General features: G+C 36.7%; 1 protein-coding gene across 2 annotated transcripts in view; it reads left to right on the top strand.

Moving 5' to 3' along the window:
* The window catches only part of OSGIN2 (oxidative stress induced growth inhibitor family member 2), a 24979-nt gene extending 588 nt beyond the window's left edge, over nucleotides 1-24391 (top strand). The window contains exons 1-6 of one of the 2 annotated variants that reach the window (XM_002923298.4): nucleotides 7-130; nucleotides 6390-6544; nucleotides 12290-12426; nucleotides 12978-13169; nucleotides 19064-19155; nucleotides 22089-24391. In XM_002923298.4, coding sequence (XP_002923344.1) covers nucleotides 87-130; nucleotides 6390-6544; nucleotides 12290-12426; nucleotides 12978-13169; nucleotides 19064-19155; nucleotides 22089-23121 — 1653 coding nt within the window. In that variant the 5' untranslated portion in view covers nucleotides 7-86 and the 3' untranslated portion in view covers nucleotides 23122-24391. Of the gene's footprint in view, nucleotides 1-6; nucleotides 131-6389; nucleotides 6545-12289; nucleotides 12427-12977; nucleotides 13170-19063; nucleotides 19156-22088 lie in introns of those variants that run through there. The other variant, XM_011229971.3, reaches the window with a different exon arrangement.

A 24391-nucleotide genomic window follows, 5' to 3' on the forward strand; every position in this document is an offset into this window, starting at 1 on the left:
GGGCGCCCCGAACGGGCAGCCCAGCCGGGGCAGGCGGTGGCGGCGGCCGCGGCGGTCGCGCTCAGGCGCCCCGTGCGCCGCGCTCCATGCCGGTGTGGTGCTGCCGCTGCTCCCTGGCCGGTCATTTCAGGTGACTTCTCTGCCGGGGAGCGGAGGGGATGGGAGCGGGCGAGGGGTGGAGTGCTTCCCGGCCCGGCGGCCGTGCCAGGGCCGTGATGGGCAGAGGCCGGGTGGGGTAGGGACGAGTCCGCGGGCGGGACGGGTTAGGACGGGTCGGGGTGGGGGGTGGGGACGAGCGCCTGGACTGCAGCGGCCTCTCGCCTCGGCCGCCACTTCCTCCTGGCTCCTGCCTGGTCAGGGTTCCCGCCTCGGCAGGCAGCTTCTGCTGGGGGCCACCTCGCTCCGGGGGGACTCTACTCTGTTGTCCCCTTTTCCTCTTCTGGACGGGGCCAGTCAAGGGACTTCTAAACTAGCTAGACCCGGAACGAGTCTGTTACTGCGACCGGAGACTTCCAAGTAGTGCAAGGTTTGAGTGAAGAGTTGCGAAGATTCCTCCCTACCCCACCTTTACAATCTTTATATATTTTTAAATAAATGTAATAATCTAAGTTATTGGGTTGAAAGGAGGCAGGAAACTGTTTTAAGTGTGATGGTCTAGTTACAAGTAGGTGCTAAAACTTTGTTCTAAGATGCTTGTTATTGTAAGCCGTATATTACAGAAATTTGAAAAAGGTGGCAATTCAAGACTCATGGGAAAGTTCTTAAGGGTGATGAGGTTAATGCATTTAAAATAAAAGTGAGTATATGTTCTCTTGCACAGTTGGCAACCGTTTAAGTCAGTTATGGGGAGAAAGGCTAAAGGCACTTGGAAGTGGTTTTAACCCTGTGGTGAAGAAATGTTAAACTTAGCTGAGACTTTCGTAAATTACCTTACTTCGCATATATGAATGTGTTACAATAATGCTGTATAAAATGTTCTCAAAATATGAAACTCACATCAAGAGTTTTAAAATTGGAGTTCTTAGGTACAATTTAAGTGGCCATGAACTTGCAGGTAAAGAAAGGTGCAACTGATATTTTTGCTAAACTTCAACCAAAATCTAATGTCTTTGAATTACAAATACAATCAACAAGTCACATAGTATTTGTGACCTTGTCATCAATAAAATTCACTAATATTTTCATATCACAGTTGCACGTATCTAGAAATACTATATGCTTATTTCTTCAAAATCACAGTAATTACACATCACCAAACTTGTTATTTAATACAATAGAGAAGTGCAAATAAACATGTCCCAAGTTTACTTTTTATAACTGTATTTTAATGTAATTGGTTTCCTTGTAAATCCTATGTATCTTTTATGTGCTTAATAATAATAATCAACGAAGAGGTTCAGAAGTTTCACCAAATTGTGAGGAGTGTAAGGCACAAAGAAGGTTCAGAACTCCTATTTTAATAGAGTGTAACAGTTTGGGCTTACCCATCTTCTCAGTGAGTTTTGTAGGGGTTTCTAAATTCTGGATATTTAAAAAAAAGTTTTATGTAATAAACTGCTGGATTTTAAGTTTTAGGCAACTTTGTTGACTATTTGACAGACATTGGTTTCAGAGTATCAGATCCACTTTGGAGAGTTTAAGAAAACAGGTTCCTCTAGTGAAACTTGTTAAACTGAAGCCCCTTGAGAAATTAACCTACCTTTCAGAAACTGCTGTCTAAAAGCCTTTTGCCTGCTTTTGGTATAGTTGAACTCTAAGGACGCAAGTTGGGATTCATACCTATTAAGCTAACCCTTGGTTGTGGATACCATATGCTTACCATTTTGTACAGAAATTTGGAGGAGGCGAAGACAAAGTAGTTGGTATGTTTTGATCTTGAGGGATAAAGGAAAACAAGCCTTGCTAGCCAAAAGATAAAAATTGTGATTAATAAACCTTATTTCCATTGTAAAAAATAGCTGCATTGTATCTCAGTTTAAAAAAAATAAAACATTTAGGACCTCTTCTTTAGGAAGGTGTTTATAATTTACTTATGCTGTTTTTTTGAGCAATTTTATTAGGAGCACACATTTTAAAACAGTTCGTGACAACCTGTGTATTTTGGATCTTGTGCAGTACCTGAAAGGGATAGGTGTTGTGATTGACTGTTCACTGACTTTCGAACTGTCCACTGATTCTTCCATACCTACTGTTTTGGAAGAGGAACAGTGTGACTGACTTCATTTGTGACATTAGAACCTTTTTCTCATATAGTAGCATCAATTTGGTGACAATTTAGGAGCATGCTTCCAAAGACTACGAAAATTCAGATACTAAAGCATTTCATTTGAGTTTGAGCCTTTAAAGAAGTATTGCTAGATGTGAGAAAAGGCTTTTTGTTACTGAAATTTTATGCCTGTGCCAGCCTCTTAAATTTGTTTCAAAACTGGACTATAACATTTCAAGAACAAAAGATGGAAGTTCTTCAAAATCCTCTTAAATATCAGATAGTCTTTATGCCTAATAGGGCAACTATTTTTGCATGTGTGTATAGTGCTGTTTACTATTTCCTAAAATGTAATTTTATTTTTTCTAACTTAGTATTCCAAATAAAGGAAAAGTAGATTTTTTATTACTCAAATACTTGTTTTAAATATAACATTGATCAAGTTGAATATCTCAAGTAGAAGTTGAAACTGTTCATAGACCTGTGATATAGTATGAATATGTTATAAAACATGTGCAGTAATACTGAATTATAACTTAGGCTCTGAATTTTTTAGAAAGAATACATGCCAGGAGGCCTTTGTTTCATTGTTGCTTTATGCAAAACCAGTGAACCATACTTTTGTTTTTTGCTTGCTTCTCTTTTCATCTATGTTAATCTGTATTAAGTTTATCAAATACCATGTAAGTTTATTACAGATAGTTTATACCAATATTATAGGTCATATACATATTGTATACATACCAATATTATAGGTTATATGCATATTGCATATGTACAGATTATACTAATGAGTAGAAAATCAGAATAAATTACACTGTATAGAGAATTTAGATAAGCTAAAACCTTGGCTTTACTTAATGTACTAGAGTCTTGGAACAGACTAAATTGTTGGAGGCATACACACAAAATGTACTAGACCTAATAAATGAATAAGCAACATTGGAGAATACAAGATCAACATACAAAAATCAGTCCTATTTGTACACACTAACAATGAACAGTCTGACAATGAAATTAACAAAATTCCATTTACACTAGCATCAGAAAGAATGAAATACTTACTCCTAAGTCTTAGGACTTGTACACCAAAAACTATGAAACATCATTGAGAAGAACTAAAGAAGACCTAAGTAAAAGGAATCCCATGTTCATGGATTGAAAAGCTTAGTATTCCTCAAAGTGATCTATAAATGTAGTGCAGTCTTATCAAAATCCTAGCAGCCTTCTTTTTGCAGAAATGACAAGATCCTAAAATTTGGAATTGCAGGGAACCCAGAATAGCCAAGACAACTTGAAAAAGAATAAAGTCAGAGAATTTCCACTTCCTAATTTCAGAATTTACTACAAAGAAACACTAAGCAAGACAGTGTGGGGCTTGCATAATGATTAACATACATCAGTGGAATAGAATTGAGAGTTCAGAAATAAATCCTTACATTTATGGTCAGTTGGTCTTCCATGAGATCACAAAACAAAGGGGGAAATTACAATCTCTTCAACACATGATTCTAGGACAAATGGATATCCACAAGCAAAAGAATGGAGTTGGACTCTTACCTCACACATCACATACATAAGAATTAACTCAAAATGGATGAAAAAACTAGAACTATAAAACTTACAGAAAATAGGAGTAAATCTTGGTGATCTTGGATTAGGGAGTGGTTTCTTAGACACCAAAAGCACAGCAGCAAATGAAGAAATAAATTGGACTTGATCAAAAATCAACACTTTTGTGATTCAAAAGACAACAAAGAAAGGGAAAGACAACCCACAGAATGGGAGAAAATATTTGCAAGTCATATATGTGAAAAGGAACTTGTGCTCTACATGTATATAGAATTTTTAAAGCTCAACAATAAAAAGCCCAGTTTGAAAGTAGGTGAAGAATATTTCTACAAAGAAGATAATACGAATGGCTAAAAAGTATATGAAAAGATGCTCAACTTTATTAGTTGTTAGGGAAATCAAGTCAAAACTGCAGTGAGATGTCACTTCACAACAACAAGGGTAGCTAAAAAGTGTTGGTGAGGATGTGGAAAAGTTGGAACCCTCTTATATTGCTGGTGGGAATGTAAAGTGTTTTAGTTACTTTAGAAAACAGTTTGGCAGTTTCTTGAGATGTTAGAGTTTATGATCCAGCCATTGCATGTACTCTTAAGAGATACAAAAACATTTATCCGCACACAGTTTACTCACGAATGTTCACAGCATTATTTGTATAGCCAAAAAGTGCAACTCAAACGCTCACCAGTTTGTGAACGAACAAAGTGTGTTCTGTCTCTACAGTAGAGTATTACTTAGGCATGAAAAGAAATCAAGTACCAATACATCCTACACTGTGGGTGAAGCTTGAAAACATGCTGAGTGGAAAAAGCCAGACACAAAAGGCCACATAATGTGTGAGAGTTTCCATTTATGTGAAATTTCCAGAAGAGGCAAATCCAACAAGACTGAAAGTAGATTAGTGGTCCCCAGTAGCTGGAGGGAAGGAAGAATGGAGAATGAGTTCTAATGGGTAACATAGTTTATTACTAACTAGTTTACTACTATTAACTTAGTTTATTACTTTTAGGGCGATAAAATTTTTCTGGAATTAATAGTGGTGATTGCAAAACCTTGTGATTATACTAAAAACCCTGAATTGCACACTTGAAAAGGAGGAAGTGTTTATTAAGTTTGGAAGGAAACATCTCTTTGATGAATAAGAAGTTAAAGTGATAATTTTTTTTTTTAAATTTCCTGTGTTATATATACGGGAACAACAGTGTTTGAGGTGGGAATATCTGGAAGAGACTGAAGATGAGATGTGCATGTTTTAGAAAACAGTTGTGGCCTTCACAACCACCACAATATTAATCAGGCCTGGGTATCCGAAAGGACTTTGATCAGAAGCATCCAAAGGGAGCTGGGGGATCTGTCCTTGGCCCACATTCAGAAGAAATACAGAAATAGGCCTGAGTATAATTCACTTATTTGAGTTCAGCTGCCAAGAAGCAGAAGCAAGCTGGGTAACTAATATAACTGGATTTGCTCAGAGAAGTAGTTGGAATGATCTGAAAGGGGTGGATTGAGCATAAGATACTTTTTCTAGGAGCAGGCTTCAGTGTGAGCAGGGGCTTTCCGTAATAGACATGTCCGAAGGGTATCTATTCTGGCCTCAAAAGGCCATGTGTCAGTAGAGGAGCCCAAATATTTGGGGTGGAGGTTATACCTTCTTCAGGAAGGCTATCAGCATATCCTGGAGCATTCCACTCTATCCTGGGGTAGACTGGGACCTTGGGAGGTTATAGGGAAGCAGAAATTTTGGTCTCTGCCTAATTCTTTCCATTTACCATTCTCCTCTGGAATCTGTGAGTCCTATGAAATAACTGATCCACTCCGTGTTTATCATTTTGGGAGCAGTAAGCACATTCACCATAGTTGGTACTCAGTTATCGGCCTGCTTGCTGACTCTATAAATATGAAAGATAATTTGGGGATTCTGGTCTGAAGTAATCACTAGCGTAATGTGGAACATTAACTGTGTCCGAAGGCTACTCCATGTATTTCGTGAGCATGTCAGAATGCTAAACCTAGTTCCTAGGGAGACAACTGGGAAAGAAGATAGATTGGAAATCGACATAAAGATGTTTCCAATTTTCAATATCTGAGAATTAACAAGATGTATAAACCTCATTTCTTTTACCAAAATACACAACTTGTAATACATAAGTACAGTTAACTTTTCCTTAAAATCTTATGACAATTTTGTTCCAAATACACCACCTCTAGTGCACTTACCTTTTTGTTAATGAGAAAAAAATTAAAAGAAAAACTAGCCATTCCTAGGAAATCTCAGAGAATTATAAAAATGCCCAATGCGATGCTGTCTCTTTGGTCTTTAAAGAGCTGCTGCCGTAGAACTTGTGTAGGACTTGCCGACGTGGTGCTACAGAAACCTTAGCAGCTGTTTAGGATTTCTGACATTAAAAATGGTACAGGTTGACAGGTACGCTTAGCTACTAATTCGAAAGTATTAATCAGAAGAATTTCTTTTTCTCCTTTTATGGAACTGTTGCATATTTTATGGCCTAAGTAAAATCTGAAGAAAGACAGGTTTTTATAAAGGGTGTATTGACTATATCTCTTGTTTTTTGTTTCTTTTTTCTTTCCTTTTTTTCTTTTTTTTTTTTTAAAGAAACTACAGTGACACTGAAACTGAAGGAGAGATTTTTAATTCCTTCGTGCAATATTTTGGTGATAATTTGGGGCAGAAAGTTAAAGCTATGCCATTAGTCGAAGAAACTTCTTTACTGGAAGATTCATCAGTGACTTTGCCTATGGTAGTAATAGGTAAGTACTGCACTTTAACTCTTAAAATTACAATCCTGATCCTTACTACTATATATGCCTAGTTACAGGGCACAAGTTCTTAGGATTGTATTGAGAAGTAGTCATAGGTTTTTGAATACACTTATAACCAATAACCAAATCTTTGGAGAGAGTAATTAGTTTATCTGATATTAGATGCTGTGTTAGAATGTAACATTTTTTTCATTGAAGGATTGGTATTGCCCTATTGTGTTAAAATACTGTCAATCAGTTGTGTTAATTATTATGGTAGTGTCATGGCAACGATTGTAACCAGGATTAATAGAGCCCTATACAGAACATTCTGTATGTGTTATTGGGTTATGCCTTACAACCCTAGAGCCCTCTGTTGGGGGAGACACAGTCAGGGCAACTCAGAAGACTTGTGCGAGCTAATAATGGGTTCCCAGTAGTGAATGTTGTGGTACTCTGCTGTAGTGTTACAGTGACCTTTACCATAGTGTTATTATTATATAGCCTTTGTACCACCTCAGCAGATAGGCATAGAAAATATTAAAAATTAAGCTATTAATACAGCCTAAAGACTTCAGAATTATAGGTGTTTTTATGATTTTGTTTTATTGCATATTTTTTTTTTAAGATTTTATTTATTTATTTGACAGAGATAGAAACAGCCAGCTAGAGAGGGAACACAAGCAGGGGGAGTGGGAGAGGAAGAAGCAGGCTCATAGCGGAGGAGCCTGATGTGGGGCTCGATCCCATAACTCCGGGATCACGCCCTGAGCCGAAGGCAGACGCTTAACCACTGTGCCACCCAGGCGCCCCTGTTTTATTGCATATTTTTAACTACCTGTCACATATATCTTGCATCTAGTATTCAAACTTAATAAATCAGACAAGTACTATGGTGGGAAGCAAGCTGCAGGAAAGAATTATGGGGCATGACATACCTTGATGGCATATAGCTTCCTTATTTCTTTTAAAGCGCCCCCTTTTTAAAAAAAAATTATTAGAGAGCGCACATATGCACGTGTGAGGTGGGGGAGGGGCGGAGGGAGCAGAAGAAAGAATCTCCAGCAACTTGCTGCTTTTAGTCTGGGAACACTGACCTACTGAGCATGGAGCTCAATGTGGGACTTGATCTCAGGACCTGAGCGAAAATAGAGCATCAAACGTTTAACCCACTGAGCCACCCAGGCTCTCCTGATAGCTTCTTTCAAAGTTAACAGGAAGGAGAGATGGTCCTGTCCTCTCACTGGCATATGGGGGATACAGTAAAGGAGGGGAGGGAGGGAGGAAAAGAGGAAAGCAAGATTGTCCTAGATTTCTTTATAGGGGTGATGATAGAGGTGACGGTGTGTGTAGTAGTTCACATCCAGGTATCTTGGGGACTATACCTCATGTTCTGTTTTCTCACTTCTGTTCAGCACTGCTTTTTCAGCCTGAGTGTGTTGGCATGAGTAAAGGAACCCTATTCTGGTTCTATCTGGCTATGGGTGGGTCAGAAAAGGAAAAAGTACTATCATCTGTACCTGTCCACCTCACTCCCCCCAAACCAGTCCGTTTGTGTTTTGCTTCAACTAGCCAATGAGTAGCTTAACCCAGTGCACATAGGACTGTTACTGCTGGCAGTAGCATTCCACCAGAGCACAGAGAAAGAACTAATTTCCTTAATATGTATGTTTTCTGTTGCTGTCAAAACAAATTTCCACAAACACAGTGGCTTTAAGCAATGTAAATTTATTATCTCACTGCTCTATAGGTCAGAAGTCCAACACTACTCAGTGAGCTAAAGTCAGGGTGTCAGCAAGACTGCATTCCTTTCCAGAGTCTCTAGGGTAGAAAGTTTGTTTCCTTGCTTTTTCCAGTTTCTAGAGGTTAGTCACATTTCTTGACTCCTGGACCCTTTCTCCATTTTCAAAGTCCACAGTGTTGGTGCTCTCTTAACCTTCTTTCATTGTCCCCTTTCCCCCTCACCAAAGCTGGGAAAGAGTCTCTCTTTTTAAGGACTGGTATAATTAGATGGGGTCCACCTTTATGATCCAGAGTATTCTTCCCAACTCAAGATATTTAATCACATCTACAAAGTTACCTTTTGTTATATAAGGTAACACTCCCAGGTTCTTGGGGTTAGGATGGAGACAGTCTTTGGGAGTGAGGGAGAATGCCACCTATGTATTTATTTGTCTGAACTGCCTGTTTGTATTTTTTGCCTATGTTGAGTGTTGTTTCTTTTTGATTTAAGGAACTTAGCTCTTTGCCTCAGATCTAAGTCCCCTATTTTGTATTTATTTAATGTTTATTTTAATTAATAGATTTTATTTTTTAGAGCTGTTTTCTACATGAAAATCGAGTAGAAAGTACAGAGAGTTCTCATATACTCCCTTTCTCCTGCCACCTCCAGTTTCCCCTATTATTAGTATCTTGAATTGGTGTGGTGCATTTGTTGTAATTGATGAACCTCTGATTATACATTATTATTAGCTAGAATTTGTAGTTTGGCTTAGGGTTCGCTTTTTGTGTTGTACAGTTCTGTGGGTTTTGCTGAATGTGTTATGTCCTATGTCCACAATTATAGTATCCTACAGAATAGTTTCACTGCCCTAAAAATCTTATGTGCTCCACGTATTTATCCTGTCCCTCAATCCCTGGCAACCACTGATCTTTTACTGTCTGTGTAGTTTTCATTTATTTAGAATATCATATTCATGGGATTACACAGTATGGAATCTTTTCATACTGGCTTCTTTCACTTAATAGTATGCCTTAAAGATTTGTCTAGGTCTTTTCATGGCTTGATAGCTCATTTCTTTTTTATCACTGAATACTATTCCATTGTATGGATGTTTGAGTTTGTTTATGCACTTATTGAAGGATCTCGGTTGCTGACAATTTTTGACAATTATAAGTAAAGCTGCTGTAAACATGCATGTGTAGGTTTTTGCATAGCCATTGAATTTTCAACTCATTTGGGTAAATACCTAGGAGAGTGATTGTTGGATCATAAAACTATGTTTAGCTTTTTAAGAAACTGTCAAACTGTCCTCCAAAGTGGCTGTATCATTTTGCATTCCCAACAACTATGAATGAAAGTTGCTGTTTCTCTAAGTCTTTGCAGCATTTGGTATTGTCCATTTTGGATTTTAGCCATTTTGATGGATGTGTAGTGGTACCTCATTGTTTTAATTTGCAGTGCTGTAATCATACACGATGACCATCTTTTCATATGCTTATTTATCTGTGTCTCTTTGAAATGTCTGTTCAGATCCTTTGTGTACTTTTTAATTGATTAGGTTATATTCTTACGGTTGAGATTCAAGAGTTCTTTCTATGTTACGTTCTGCAAATATTTTCTCGCAGTGTGACTTAGCTTTTCACTCTGAATAGTGTCTTTGCAGAGCAGAAATTTTAAATTTTGATGAAGTCCTGTTTATTAGTTTTTTTCTTCCATGGATGATCCTGCTTTTAGTGTTATATCTAAAAACTTACTGTCAAACCCAAGGTCACCTAGATTTTCCCCTATTTTATCTTCTTAGGCGTTTTATTATTTTGTACTTTGTATTTAGGTCTGTGATCTATTTTGAGTTAATTTTTGTAAAAGATGAAAGGTTAATACCTAGATTCATATTTTTGCATGTAGATGGCCAGTTGTTCTAGTACCATTTGTTGAAAAGACTATCCTTTCTCCATTGGATTGCCTTTGCTCCTTTGTCAAAAATAAGTCGACTATATTTGTGAGAATCTCTCTCTGAGCTCTCTTCAGTTCCGTTGATTTGTCTACTCTTTAATAATTTCCACACTATCTTGTTGATTACAGTTTTATGGTAAGACTTGAGTTTGGATGATGTTGGTCTTGACTGCTTCAATATTGTGTTCACTATTCTGGCTCCTTACCTTTCCATTCAAACTTTAGAGTTAGTTTGTATCCACAAAATAACTTGCTGGGATTTTTACTTGGATTGCATTGAATCTGTAGATCAAGCTGAGAAGAGGTGACATCTTAACCATATCAAATCTTCTTATTCATGAGCATCTATTTAGGTATCTTTGGGCTCTTTCATCAGTTTTGTAGTTTTCCTTGTATGCATCTTATATATATAGATATCTTAAATATATATAGTTGGATTCATACACAAGTATTTGTGTGTGGGGGTGTGTGTGGGCACATTCACATATTAAGCAGTGTTGTATATTTAATTTCAAATGCCACCTGTTCATTGCTGGTGTACAGGAAAGAAATTGGCTTTTGTGAATTAACTTGTATCGTGCAGTCTTGATGTTCTGGGAGTTGTTTGGTCCATTCTTTGGGATTTTCTACATAGAAATCATGGCTTTTTTGAACAGTTTTATATCTTTCTAAAGTCTGTATTTCCTTTTCTTATTGCATGAACTATGACTTCTGTCATGGTGTATGTTGAGTAGGAATGATCAGAAGAGACATCCTTGTCTTGTTCTTGATCTTAGAGGGAAGGCATCTAGTTTTTCACCATTAAGTATGATGTTAGTTGTAGGTTTACTGTAGATACTCTTTATCAAGTTGAGGAAATATCCCTCTATTTGAGTTTGCTGAGTTGTTTTTTTTTTTTTCATCATGAATAGGTGTTGGGTTTTGTTAAATGCTTTTTCTGTATCTTTTATCTATATTGATATTATCTTGTGATATTTATTCTTTAGTTTTGTCTCTTTGCTTTTGATTCAAGGAAATTAACTCTTTGCTTCAGATCTCATTTGTTTTTAATTTTTATGAAGTCAGTGGTTTACTTTCCTTTCTGACTTTTGATTTTGTGTCATGCTTAAAGGCTTCCCACTTCAGTATTATAAGTAGGAATCCATTTTCTAATATTCTTGGATTTTGCTTTTCATATTTACATCTTTGAGCTGCTTTTATTTGGGCAAAATATTAGAGAATGGAACAGAATTTTCTTCCTGAGGCTAGCAGCTATCCCATTTGGATTATATTTTTGGTAGACGGAGATAATAGAGAAGTGAAAACCTAGACTAAAGGAACCACAGAAATGGAGCCAGTTCACCAGGGTTCAGCAAAAATCCAGTTTGGTTTTAGTTGAAGCATTTAAAAATATAGGAAGACACTACTAGGAGATGGGTCTGGAAAGATGATTGAGACCAGAACATGGTGAGCACTGGATAGGCAGAAGCAAGCAGTTAAAGCTTTCCAAATGAAGGGGGTAGTATGACGAGGACCTTCTTTTATCAAAATTCATCTATCTGAACTTCGAATGTGAAATGATTTTGGAATAGGTGTATCTTTAGGACGAACAAGAGACTTCTGTCTTCTGAGAGTATAGGAGTGACACTAACAAAGACAACTGAATGGATATAGTAACTAAATCAATTTAGATTCAGAACCTGATTAATTTAGGATTTTGTTAGCACCAAACTATGAGAGGGGATGGGATGAAGGAACTCATGAATATACTTTTGAACATATTGTGATTAAATTATTAGTTGTTCAACTAGGTGGAGTGAAGAAGTGGCCTGTGGAAATGTGGGATGTATTTTTGGGCAAGAGGTCAGCGTACAGGTCTAATTTGGGGTCAATAGCATAGAGACCTAAAGCTTCAAGTAGATGAGACTCCCAAAAGAAAACAGAGAAAACAAAAGTCAGTATCTTATGAATACTTGGTTTTAAGAGTTTAGAGAAGGAACACAAATTGTTAAGGGAGAAATGCATCTTTGAGAAAAACCAAGGAATAAGAGTATTAAGACACATGATGAACCTCTCCACCATTTTTTTTTTTTTAATAGGAAATGGACCCTCAGGAATCTGCCTTTCTTATATGTTATCAGGCTACAGACCATATTTATCATCAGAAGCAATGCATCCAAATACAATCTTACATAGTAAATTAGAAGAAGCAAGACATCTTTCCATTGTTGATCAGGTATTTCTTAGATGTCAATCTTTTTTTTTTTTTTTTTAAATACTCAAAGAAGGTTGTATTTCTCAGTTGAAAATCCTTTCTTCTAAATAACATTCTCTATCAGTTTTATTTTCAATTTGTAAATATGTTCTGTCAAATTACTTGCTTATTTTCCTGAATTGATGAGAGCAGAATTTCCCAAATTATTTCCTGGTGGGAGTTTTAGAAGGTGCTCTATGTTCAAATAAGTTTGGGAAGTGCTGCTTTTTGTTATTAGAATGTGACAGTAGACCTGTTAAGGCATATTAATGTAGTAAATGCATCTTCAAGTATTGCAGTGAAAGGATCTGATTAGTTTTGTTGAAATCCAGTCTTTTCTTTTATTCATTTAACCAAAGAATCTACCAAGGTCTCAAGGAGCATGAGTGTTTTATAGCAACGCTATCTGGGAAATGCTGGATTAGAGTAATGGCTTTCACTGTTGTAACAGCTGAGGCTTTTTGTTTTTATTTTTTTGTTTTTTTCCTTCAAACTCTGCCTTTTTTCTTTGTTTTTTTGAAAAATTCATTCAGGACTTAGAATACTTGTCTGAGGGCCTTGAGGGCCGATCATCCAATCCAGTTGCAGTACTTTTTGACACACTTCTTCATCCAGATGCTGACTTTGGTTATGATTATCCGTCCGTTTTGCATTGGAAATTAGAACAACATCATTACATCCCTCACTTAGTTCTTGGTAAAGGTCCACCTGGTGGAGCTTGGCATGTGAGTATGTTTTTCTTCACATTTATAGTGTGCGTGAGTTGTTATATGTCATATTGATAAGGCCATTTGAATTTTGAAAATTATGAGATACAACGTTATTATACATTATATACGTTTACTACATTTTTATCTGAGAATTTTAATGCCATTCAATAATATGTACGTTATCATTTGTTATATACGCTTACCACATTTTTATCTGAGAATTTTAATGGTGTTCAATAAAATAATGGGTTACAAGAAGTTAAGCCAAGTTTGATTACCAGTATACTCTCAGAATAAGCTTCTCTATACTATTTTACAAAAACTATATAGAAAATATTTCAGCAATGTTTTGCACAGTAAAAAGTTTTAAATTCATTTCAGACTTTATAAAATCTCACAGAGTATTTCATACCAATACCCATTATTTCCCTATGTTTTCAATATCTTAAGTGAAAAATGGATTATAAAAGAAAGAAGTATTAATCTGCTTGGGCTGCTGTAATGAAATAACATAGACTGAGTGCCTTAAACAACAGATAGTTATTTCATAGTGTGGAGGCTGAAAAGTTCAGGATCAAGGTGCCAGCCTGTTCAGTTCATGTGAGGGCTTTTTTCCTCGTTTGTAGACAGCACCTTTCTTGGTGCATGATCCTTCCTCCCCTCTGCCTGTCTTCTAATAAAGCCACTAATCCTGTCATGAGGGCACCACTCTCATGACCTCCTGTAGCCCTAATTACCTCCCAAAGGCCTCATCTCCAAATACCATGACACTGGGCTAGGGCTTCAGCATATGCATTTTTGGGGGTGACACAAATTCAGTTCATGGCAGGGGTTAAACCAGAGAATTGATTAACATAAAAATTCAGTGCATTTCTTTAGAGGTCAGGAACTAATAATTTTTCTTTTCTCCTGTGTCCTTAGCAGTTAATATGGCATCTGATGTGTGTAGTGAATGCTCATTTGTTATACAAATAAATGTTAAATAATTTTTGCTATTTATGAATAAGGATTTCATCGGAATTTTAACATTATATATCAGATATTCAGTACAGACTTCAGTTGAATATTCCTATAGTAGTGCAATGCTGTATTTCTAACTAGTTACTTACATTTAATAAGTGACTCTTTCAAGGTATTTGGGGGACTTTCTAGATTAAATATATCACCAACTCCTTTCTTAATCTTAGTTTCCTTAATGGTAATGGATAGCAACTAACATCATCTGTGCCTTTTGGCATTAAGTGTTTATATTTGTGCTGTTAGTCAGCATTGTTAAACAGTATTTCTTAAAAAAGCCATAATGCATAATGCTTCTCTAAATTCCTGAGGTTTTATTGTACTTATATTTTCCTGCTTAGAAAAATGTATAGACAGGAATCTGTGTTATTTCATTCCTTCCACTTTTATATAGGAAATTTAAAGCATGGGTAAGCCTTGATTACTTAAAACACATTTGAATCCATGGTAAAGCTGCAATATACTTAACACTGAATTTTTTTCATGCATCATATAGGATATCCACTAGAATAGGGATATAAATAAATGGTATTTTAGCTATTATCCATTTTTTAAGCATCACTTCTATGAAGTTACCTGACTTTTCGAGGCATAATTATTTATTCCCTCCCACCTCTGCATTCCATACCTTAATCTTAAAGCTCTTCACTGTAGTACTGTCTTTTTAGACCACCCTCTCTGCTGCCATGCTTCACATACATGCTAGTTTACCTCAGTTATTACTCAGGATGTAAGCTCCCTAAGTCATTTGTCCTCTCGTCACTTCTGTATAGTTCTCTGCTTCTCTTGTGATCCAGTTTCTCACCACTCTCCTCACTTCCAGACTTTCTAACAGTGTACCCCTAAAACTCCATTTGCTAATAAACAAGCTTGTGTTTACTTTTAACCATTTCAGTTATTATAAGCTGCTTTTACTCCCTTCTGTGAAATCTTGCTTTCCTGAAGATACTGTTCTCTTCAGCCCCCTGAAGTGGAGTCTCTTCACTCTCCCTTGGCCCCAAGTCCTATCAGGTTGACTAGTGAGGTTAGGGTTTTCTTTATTCCCCATTGCTCTTCTGTCAGAATCCCCATTCCTTTGAACAGGTCATGTCATCTTCTAGTTCCTCGACCGTTCCAGATTGTCCCCCTCAATTGTTGAATCTGTGGCACCTAAGTCATGCTTTTCCATTGTATCCCAAGTTTTATTGTCAATTTGAGTACCTTTACCTGTGTGACACACGTTAACCTCTTAGTCTCTTCATCTCTTCATTCTCAGTGATCTCTTCCGTTCCTCCTTCGATACTAACTCCAGTGGCTCCACTGTGACTACTCAGTGAAAACCTAAATTTTCAAATATCTTACTTTTTGATCACAACTTTTTATTCTTCCCGCTGCATCACCCGATTATACTGTACCTAATCTTCAGACACAGAGAGTTTGAGGCCCTGATCTTAACCCCTTACCTACCCAGCTTAGGTTCTGTAGTCTCTTGACCCATTGTCCTTCTATCACATGGGTTTGGCCGAAATAGCAATTTATGTAACTGTCTACTTTATCTTTTCCTATACTTAAGCTATTAAACATTGCCAGGGGGAAAAAAAAAGTTGTACAGCTGTGAAAAGTATTCTCCAACCTCATTTGGGTCCTGAACACTACTTAGTCATCCTTTGATATTTCCTTATTAAATGTTCTTCTCAAATCTCTATCCCTTTTTTTCACCTTAGAAATACTCTTGATTCGTAGAAAATAGAATCCCTCAATCCTGAGGGATTTGCACTTAAACCTGCAAACATCTGTTACTATAGAAGTGGTATCACTTCTGTCTAAGACTAACCTTCCAGCTACGTTCTGGACCCCTGTCTTCTCCAAGGATATCACTTATTTGATTTTCCCCTTCTCGTATCTTAAGTTTCTCTAGCAGCTCCTGTTTATCAGTATATAAATATACTAAAATTATTTTCTATTATTAAAAAGTTTTTATGCGTTAGTTTATCTGTATTCTTGCTTTAGAGCCACCTTCTTGAAATAGTTACCTATCCATTATTTTTATGCCTTTGCCTCCTATTCCTTAGCTGACTTCACTCTAGCTTCTGTCACTGCCTTTTCTGCTTTTTAAAGGTTGGTAACTTCCTTTTTTGCTCAGTTTGATAGTCTCAAAATTTATCTTTCCTGACCTCTGCAATGTTTGACAGTGATGCAAGCCTCTTAGATTCTCTTAACCTTTCATCTCCTTGTTTTTCTTCCTGTTCAGTCAGTCCTTTTCATTACCTTGTGGTTACAGAAGACTGTAAACTCCGTACCAAGCCATGGTCTTGCCTTTTCATACTCTTCATTCTCCCTGGCGTGTCTCATATACTTTAGTGACTTGCATGTGAATGCTGAGTGACTCCCAAATCAAGAGCCCTGGCCCACATTGCTTTCTCTTATATATTCACCTGGATACCTTCTCTTGATTATTCTGTAGGTGTTCCCAAACTCAGCATGTCTACATAACCAATCATCTTTGTCATCAGATTTCTTCATTTCCTTATCATGTAGTAATAGCACTGGAATGTAGTTACTCAAGCCAGAAACCTTCCTTGATTGTTCTTGCCTCAACTCCCACTTCAAACCAATTATTGTATTTTTTCCATCTTTCTCATAAACATATTGTGAGTCCTTCCCCCCTACTTTTCCCCATCGTAATTGTGTTTGGCTGTCATCATCTTCAACCCAAATTATTGCAAAGGTTTCCTACTCCAGACTTTTCTTCTTTGGTACAATCTCCACACCAAAGGCAGAGTTATCTTTCTAGAACACACATTTGAATGTTACACCCATGCATAAAACCCTGTAGCTGCTCTCAATTCATCTAATGAACAGTATGCAAACTCACTAATGTATTTTACCCTAGCCTGGGTGATCTAGCCCCTACGTGGCTTTCTTGCTTTACTGCTCTCTTACATTCCATGCTCCAGAATACTCTTTCTGGGGTCCTGGTTCACGCTCAGGCTGTAGATTCACTAGGATTCACAGGACTCCTTAAAGGTGGTGTACTCATCGGTTATAGTTTATTACAGTGAAAGGATACAGATTAGAATCATTAAAGGGAAAAAGCTCATGAAATGAAGTCCAGGACAAAACAAGCTCCAGTTTTTGAGTGTTCATTTTTAGTGGAGTTGCAGGGGGCTACATTTAATTCTCCCAACAATGATTTGTGACATGTGTAAAGAGTTGCCAACCAGGGATGCTCACCCATGCCTTGGTGTCCAGGGTTTTCTGGGGGCCAGTCATGTAGAAAAGCAGCGCCCACGTGACTGACTCCTCTGTTCCCAGAGCAAACACTGGTGTTTACCATATGTCTCATTGTTAAGAACTTAACAGTTACACTCTACAGTTACAGGTACAGCAGGGCCCAAGGCCTCTGGCGTACAAAAAGTCACTCATTGGGTAGAATATTCTAAGAGCTCAGGTTGTTTCCTAGGAAGTGGCCAAAAGCCAGTCCTAAAGACAGACCTTTCTTAGTATTGTGCACAGTTTAAGCAACCTAAGCCTGTTAATAGTTCCCTGCATAAGGCTGAACTTCTTTTAATTTCTTGAAGGACACTACTGTTCTCTCTCTTTATAAAATTCATATAACATCTTTATTCTGCCTGGAATATTCTCCCTAATGGATACTCCTCACAGCCCATTGGTGTCCTTTAAGAAATATTCTCTTCTTTTTCTGTATACCCCTAGTACTTCTGTCAGGTTTGTGTCCCTTAATATACTATAGTCTCCCTGACAGCAGGCATTCATGGCATAAGGGAAAACAAGGAAGACTGGGAGAAAATGAAGAGATCAAGGGACTAGGGCTTGCAACTAACTGGAAGAACTGGTACCGTGGGAATAAAGTTTAGATTGCTGAAAGTGGAATATTAGTTCCTTAAGGTTTTTGAGTTTCAGATGAGACAATTATGGCTCCAGATAACTTCAGTATATAATAAATTCTTAACAGTTTCCCTTGTGATATTTTCCATCTTCTTGGTTCGGATCCTGGTATCAGGCCCAGTCTGCCTCAGAGCAGCTGAGCAGCAGCTTGATGCCTTCTCTCTGGTGGTGATCTACACACTGTCACAAATAATAAGCTTCATGAGGCCCAGCACATAGTAAGTGCTTGGAAATGTTAGTAACAATAACTACAGTAATAAGTACCATTCCTAGTACTGGGTTGTACAGAAACAGGACAAGCAGAGTTAAGAAAAAACCATAGCCTAAAAGAATTGGTTGAAAGAGATCATGAGGTTATCGGGACAGGTGCTCTTGGCCCTTGGGCTTTTTGTTGCTTTGTAGTGAGCAGAGCAGAAGTAAGTAGGACAAGGGAGCTTGAAGGGCTCACTTCCTGAAAGGCAGCATTAGCTTCGGCAGTGAGTCTGTTCTTAATCAGGTAACCACTGCTGTTTTCCCTAGTTTTAGAAAGAGATGTTGCTGTATCCAAACCAGCTTAGACTTTGTAATTATAATTGATGGAGGGGAAAAAGCTGTTTTGCTGTGTATTTTTTAAAAATCTGTTAATATTAAAGTGGATATACATCTAAAGTGTTAGAAATTAATGAATTTTTTTCCTTTTGTTTAAAAAGTGAAAATACTGATTTGTTCATCTAACATATTCTATATCTGAATTATAGGCTGAAGCTATTAACATTATATAGGCATCTGGCAATAGTATAAACTTGTTTTATAAATGTATAACTTTATGAAAGAAGGAATATAGATCCTACAAAATTATAAAAGTATTTGTAGTTTACACAACCATTTAGAACTTCTTTCAGCTGAAAGAGTCTGGATAAGGAGACTTTATTCAGACTCTTAATTATAGTGAATGAAGATGGATTTGGTTTTTTAAAAATCCGTGTTACTGCTTAAATGTATTTGTGCATTTTTTATTCATACAGAATATGGAAGGTTCCATGTTGACAATCAGCTTTGGAAATTGGATGGAGCTGCCAGGACTTAAATTTAAAGATTGGGTATCTAGCAAACGAAGGTAAAGATCAAACTGTCACAGTTCTTTGATGTACAATGGGAAAGTCCATCGGCAAATTTCAAAATATTTGTGATTCTGTCTTAGAGGAATAATATAAATCTATGTGTCTCTCAAATAAAACCTCTTTGTAGCAGTGATCATGAGCTAGTTTCCATTTAGAGATGTTATAAAACAGATTGGATTCCTTTGCTTTCGTTAATTATGGGTTTATCCCACTTTCCTGTTAAGCCACTCTGTTTAGTTTCTCATCCACCCGCAAATCCTTTCTGCACTTATTTTTTTTTTTTTAAAGATTTTATTTATTTATTTGACAGAGATAGAGACAGCCAGTGAGAGAGGGAACACAAGCAGGGGGAGTGGGAGAGGAAGAAGCAGGCTCATAGTGGAGGAGCCTGATGTGGGGCTCGATCCCATAATGCCGGGATCACGCCCTGAGCCGAAGGCAGATGCTTAACCCCTTGCCACCCAGGCGTCCCATGCACTTTACTTATTTTTATCAGTCAATATACAAGTTTGTGTGTGGATGTCTCATGTGTATATATAGCTGTAGTGTTTGCCTTTCAGAGTAGAATAGTGCATATGATTAATAATTTAGAGTGATGGAATAAGCCAGAATCTTTGATGTGATTGGTTACCCTATTGGCTACTATAGAGGTAAATATTTATTAAGAAATATGAAAATAGAAGTAAGAAAGAAGAAAACTCAACTTGGAAGAATATAAGTTTATTTGGGGAAAAATACCCAAAATTTAATTTTTTAATTTTTTAAATTTTTTATTATGTTAGTCACCATATAGTACCTCATTAGTTTATGATGTAGTGTTCCATGATTCATTGTTTGCGTATAACACCCAATGCTCCATGCAATATGTGCCCTCCTTAATACCCATCATTGGCCTATCCCAATCCCCCACCCCCCTCCCGTCTGAAACTCTCAGTTTGTTTCCCAGAGTCCATAGTCTCTGATGGTTCATTCCCCCTTCTGTTTACCCCCCCTTCATTCTTCCCTTCCTTCTCCTACTGATCTCCCTGCTATTCCTTATGTTCCACAAATGAGTGAAACCATATGATAATTGTCTTTCTCTGCTTGACTTATTTCACTTAGCATAATCTCCTCCGGTCCGTCCATGTTGCTACAAATGTTGGGTAATCCTTCTTTCTGATGGCTGAGTAATATTCCGTTGTATGTATGGACCACATCTTAATCCATTCGTCTGTTGAAGGGCATCTTGGCTCCTTCCATAGTTTAGCTATTGTGGACAATGCTGCTATGAACATTGAAAATACTCAAAATTTAAAAAGAGAAGTAATGTGAAAAGCCTTATATTCAATAGTAGTATTAAATTAGATCGGAATTGCTAATACAGCTAATCTAATTTGCTCACAGAAACAATAAAGCAAAGCAGGAAGTTACTTAACCTTTGTTAGAACAGGGTTATACACATTTGAGTGCTTGACTTCCTGCTAGATAGAAACCATATAGTACTCCATAGACATTATCCTTAATTTGAGAAGATTTAAGGAGAGCAAATTCAGGGCAGCATGAATCACTGAGATTAAACATTTCAAATATTCTTTTTTTTTTTTTAAGTTTTATTTATTTATGTAATCCCAACACCCAGTGTGGGGCTTGAACTCATGACCCTGAGATCAAGAATCACATGCTTTTCTGACTGAGCCAGCCAGGCCACCCCCTTTACCCCTCTTTTGGATTTTTTAAAAATGAATTTTATATGGGTTTGAAATGAAAAGTAGTAAAATCAGGCAAGTTGTACAAGTTCTTGATTTTCATAAGCAAGCATCTGAAAATTGCTCAACATTCTTCCTTTTGTGATACAGGTAAAGGGGAAGCTTTATGTTTTTTTATGTGCTAGAAGTGTTCATCCTTTTACATTGGGCACATTGTGTATTGAAGTAATATGTGGAAAAGAATCTTGTGATTAAAATATTGGCTTTACTTCCTGCTTTTGCATAGTGTTGACTATCAGATCTTGAGAGACTGACTCTTGAATCCTGACTCTCTAAGAATGTTGTGACCATGGTCAAGTAACTTAAATTAGCTGTTAATTTCCTCATTCATAAAATGGAGATTATAATAGTATTAACTACGACATAGGGTTTCTGTGAAAAGTGGGAATTAACATATTTTAAATCTTAAATTTTAAGAAACACTTTTATGAACTTCTTCCAGTTGTAATTTGTAATGAATTATGTGAAATTATTTGGTATGTTTTTAGTGCTACTTATTTCTAATTGGGGCCCAGGGTTTAGGGGTACTAATGCCTGTTGCTTTAAAGTTCAAGTGGAAAATGAGAGAATCTTCTCTTTATCAAAAAAGTACATTACTGTATTTATAGATTTCTTCATGAACAGGAAAACACAGATGTTTTATGTACTTAGATATAAGATGATTTTCAGAAGACTGATCTGAATTTTCAGTCATTAGGAAAATAGCAACTCACAAAAAATCATGTCAACATCATATATATTATCTTTAAGAATTATATATACTATAGTTAGACCTGCAGAATATCAATTATAATCTAATTCAGTGTATTACAGTATGTAGACTGAATAGTGTATAGACTGAATTTGTTACAGTTGTGTGATAGACTATAAAAGTCTATCTCCACATTTTATTTAATTCATTTAATAAATTTATTGATAAAGGTAGCTAATCTGAACAGATCTATGCAAGAAACTGGGGAAACAGGTGCATTAAAATACAGTCTCTACCCTCACGGGACTTCTTTTGATAAAACTAATTCTTTAACATTTTTAAAGAAAAAAAGCTTTCTTTGATCATTTATAGCTAAGACAGTCCAGAGGAATTAAAAAGATGTATGTAATAGCTTAATAGATGGAGCAGGGAATAATCATGGAAACTGTCATAGTACTCTCCTCATAGGAAATTTTCCTTTTCCTTTTTTTAGAAACCTAAAAGGAGATCGAGTTATGCCAGAGGAAATAGCTCGCTACTATAAACACTATGTAAAAGTCATGGGTCTTCAGAAGAATTTCAGAGAGAATACTTACATCACCTCTGTATCAAGACTCTACAGAGATCATCAAGATGGTGACGATGGACAAGACAGAAATATTTCAACACAGCATTTACAGATAGAGAAGTCTACATTTATCAAGAGAAATTGGGAAATCAGGGGTTATCAGCGAATAGCGGACGGTTCCCATGTTCCCTTCTGTCTCTTTGCTGAGAATGTAGCTCTGGCAACTGGAACATTGGATTCTCCTGCCCATCTGGACATTGAAGGGGAAGATTTTCCTTTTGTGTTTCATTCAATGCCTGAATTTGGAGCTGCTATAAGCCAAGGAAAGTTGCGTGGCAAAGTGGATCCAGTGTTAATTGTAGGTTCTGGGCTTACCGCAGCTGATGCGGTACTGTGTGCTTACAACAATAATATTCCTGTGATTCATGTATTTCGCAGACGGGTAACTGATCCAAGCTTAATTTTCAAACAGCTTCCCAAAAAGCTTTATCCAGAATACCATAAAGTCTATCATATGATGTGTACTCAGTCATATTCTGTAGACTCCAATCTTTTATCTGATTATACCAGTTTTCCTGAGCACCATGTGCTTTCCTTTACGTCGGACATGAAATGCATTCTTCAAAGTCTCTCTGGATTGAAAAAAATATTTAAGCTTTCTGCGGCAGTAGTACTGATAGGTTCTCATCCCAATCTGTCTTTTCTGAAGGAGCAAGGGTGTTATCTGGGCCATAACTCAAGCCAGCCAATCACATGTAAGAGTAATCCTGTGGAAATAGATGCATATACCTATGAATGTGTTAAAGAAGCCAACCTCTTTGCATTGGGTCCTTTGGTTGGAGACAATTTTGTTCGATTTTTAAAGGGAGGGGCATTGGGTGTGACATGCTGTTTAGCTACAAGACAGAAGAAAAAGCATTTATTTGTTGAAAGAGGAGGAGGAGATGGGATAGCTTAAAGCGAGTTTATAAGTAATTTATATGGACAGTTAACCATTAAAGATTTTTCATAGTGGTTTTGCAGTGTGCTGGCTTGAATTTTCTGGACGTGAATGAACTGGAAGAGAGCCTCAAGCTATGGTAACTATTTAAAGTTAACAAGAATTTGGTGTCCTGATTTATATTGTATCAAAGGTGTCACTGTCAGACAAATAGAAACACTGCCAATCTGGTATACTTCAAGCTTTCACTTAACTAAAACATTATTTTCTTCTAAGACTTATTTTTTGTGATCATTTGTGGTTATGTTTGATTCCAGAATCTTACAGCCTTGAATAATCTGTAAAACCATACAGTCTGTTAGGCCAGAAATCATCTTCACTATACTTTAGGTCACCTCGCTGCTCAAGGGTGGTCTAAAGACCAGCATTAGCTTCATTTGTAGCTTGTTAGAAATGTGGACCCTCAGGCCCCACAACAGAATTATTGAATCAGAAACTGCATCTAATGAGATCCTCAAGGAATATGTATGCTTATTAGCTGGAGGCACATAGGTCGAAAAGAAAGTGTGATAGAAGTTATGTATGCTGGGGGTGGGCAGGGTAGGAGGCATTTATAACTCAGGTTTAATTTATTTTGAATTATCAATTTCTATAAATCTAATTTATTACCAAATATGGTATTTTAAAAAATATTTTTATTGTTGAAACCTTGATAAGTACTTCATATTCTTAGCTTCTAATAATTTAAACAGTCCAATAATGTTGGCATACACTTAGACATTCAGGAGCCTGCCAAGATATTTTTGGAGATTTATTCTCTAACTAGCGTAACAATCTAATTTGCAATTCAATAAATTGTGAATGAAACTATCCCTGTGTGAATATTGAGTTACTTTGTCATTAAAACTAACATTTGGGCATAAATACTTCTATTATAATCCTATTTGGGTATTGCTAGAATTATCTAAGGTTAAAACCTGTCTTTCCCATTCCCACGCTGATTACTTTCAAATCTGTTCATTGGAGATGACATAGTCGGTTATCGTATGGTTATTTATTGAATTATATGCCCTATCTTGATTTATATTTATTTAGATGTGCTTAATGTCTATATTTTCACAGAAGTCTCCAGAATTTGTAGTATTAGGCAAAAAAAGTTTGATTTCTGAAGTTCTTCATAGCAAATTGAATTTCTCAGCCTTCATTTTTTTTTTTGTAAAATTTATTTCATCTGGAATGTGTTCACTGAATGTTCTTTTTTCCTTGGTATAAAAAAGACTAAAAAATA

Source organism: Ailuropoda melanoleuca, chromosome 9 (genome assembly GCF_002007445.2).
Source record: "Ailuropoda melanoleuca isolate Jingjing chromosome 9, ASM200744v2, whole genome shotgun sequence".
Classification (NCBI taxonomy): domain Eukaryota; kingdom Metazoa; phylum Chordata; class Mammalia; order Carnivora; family Ursidae; genus Ailuropoda; species Ailuropoda melanoleuca.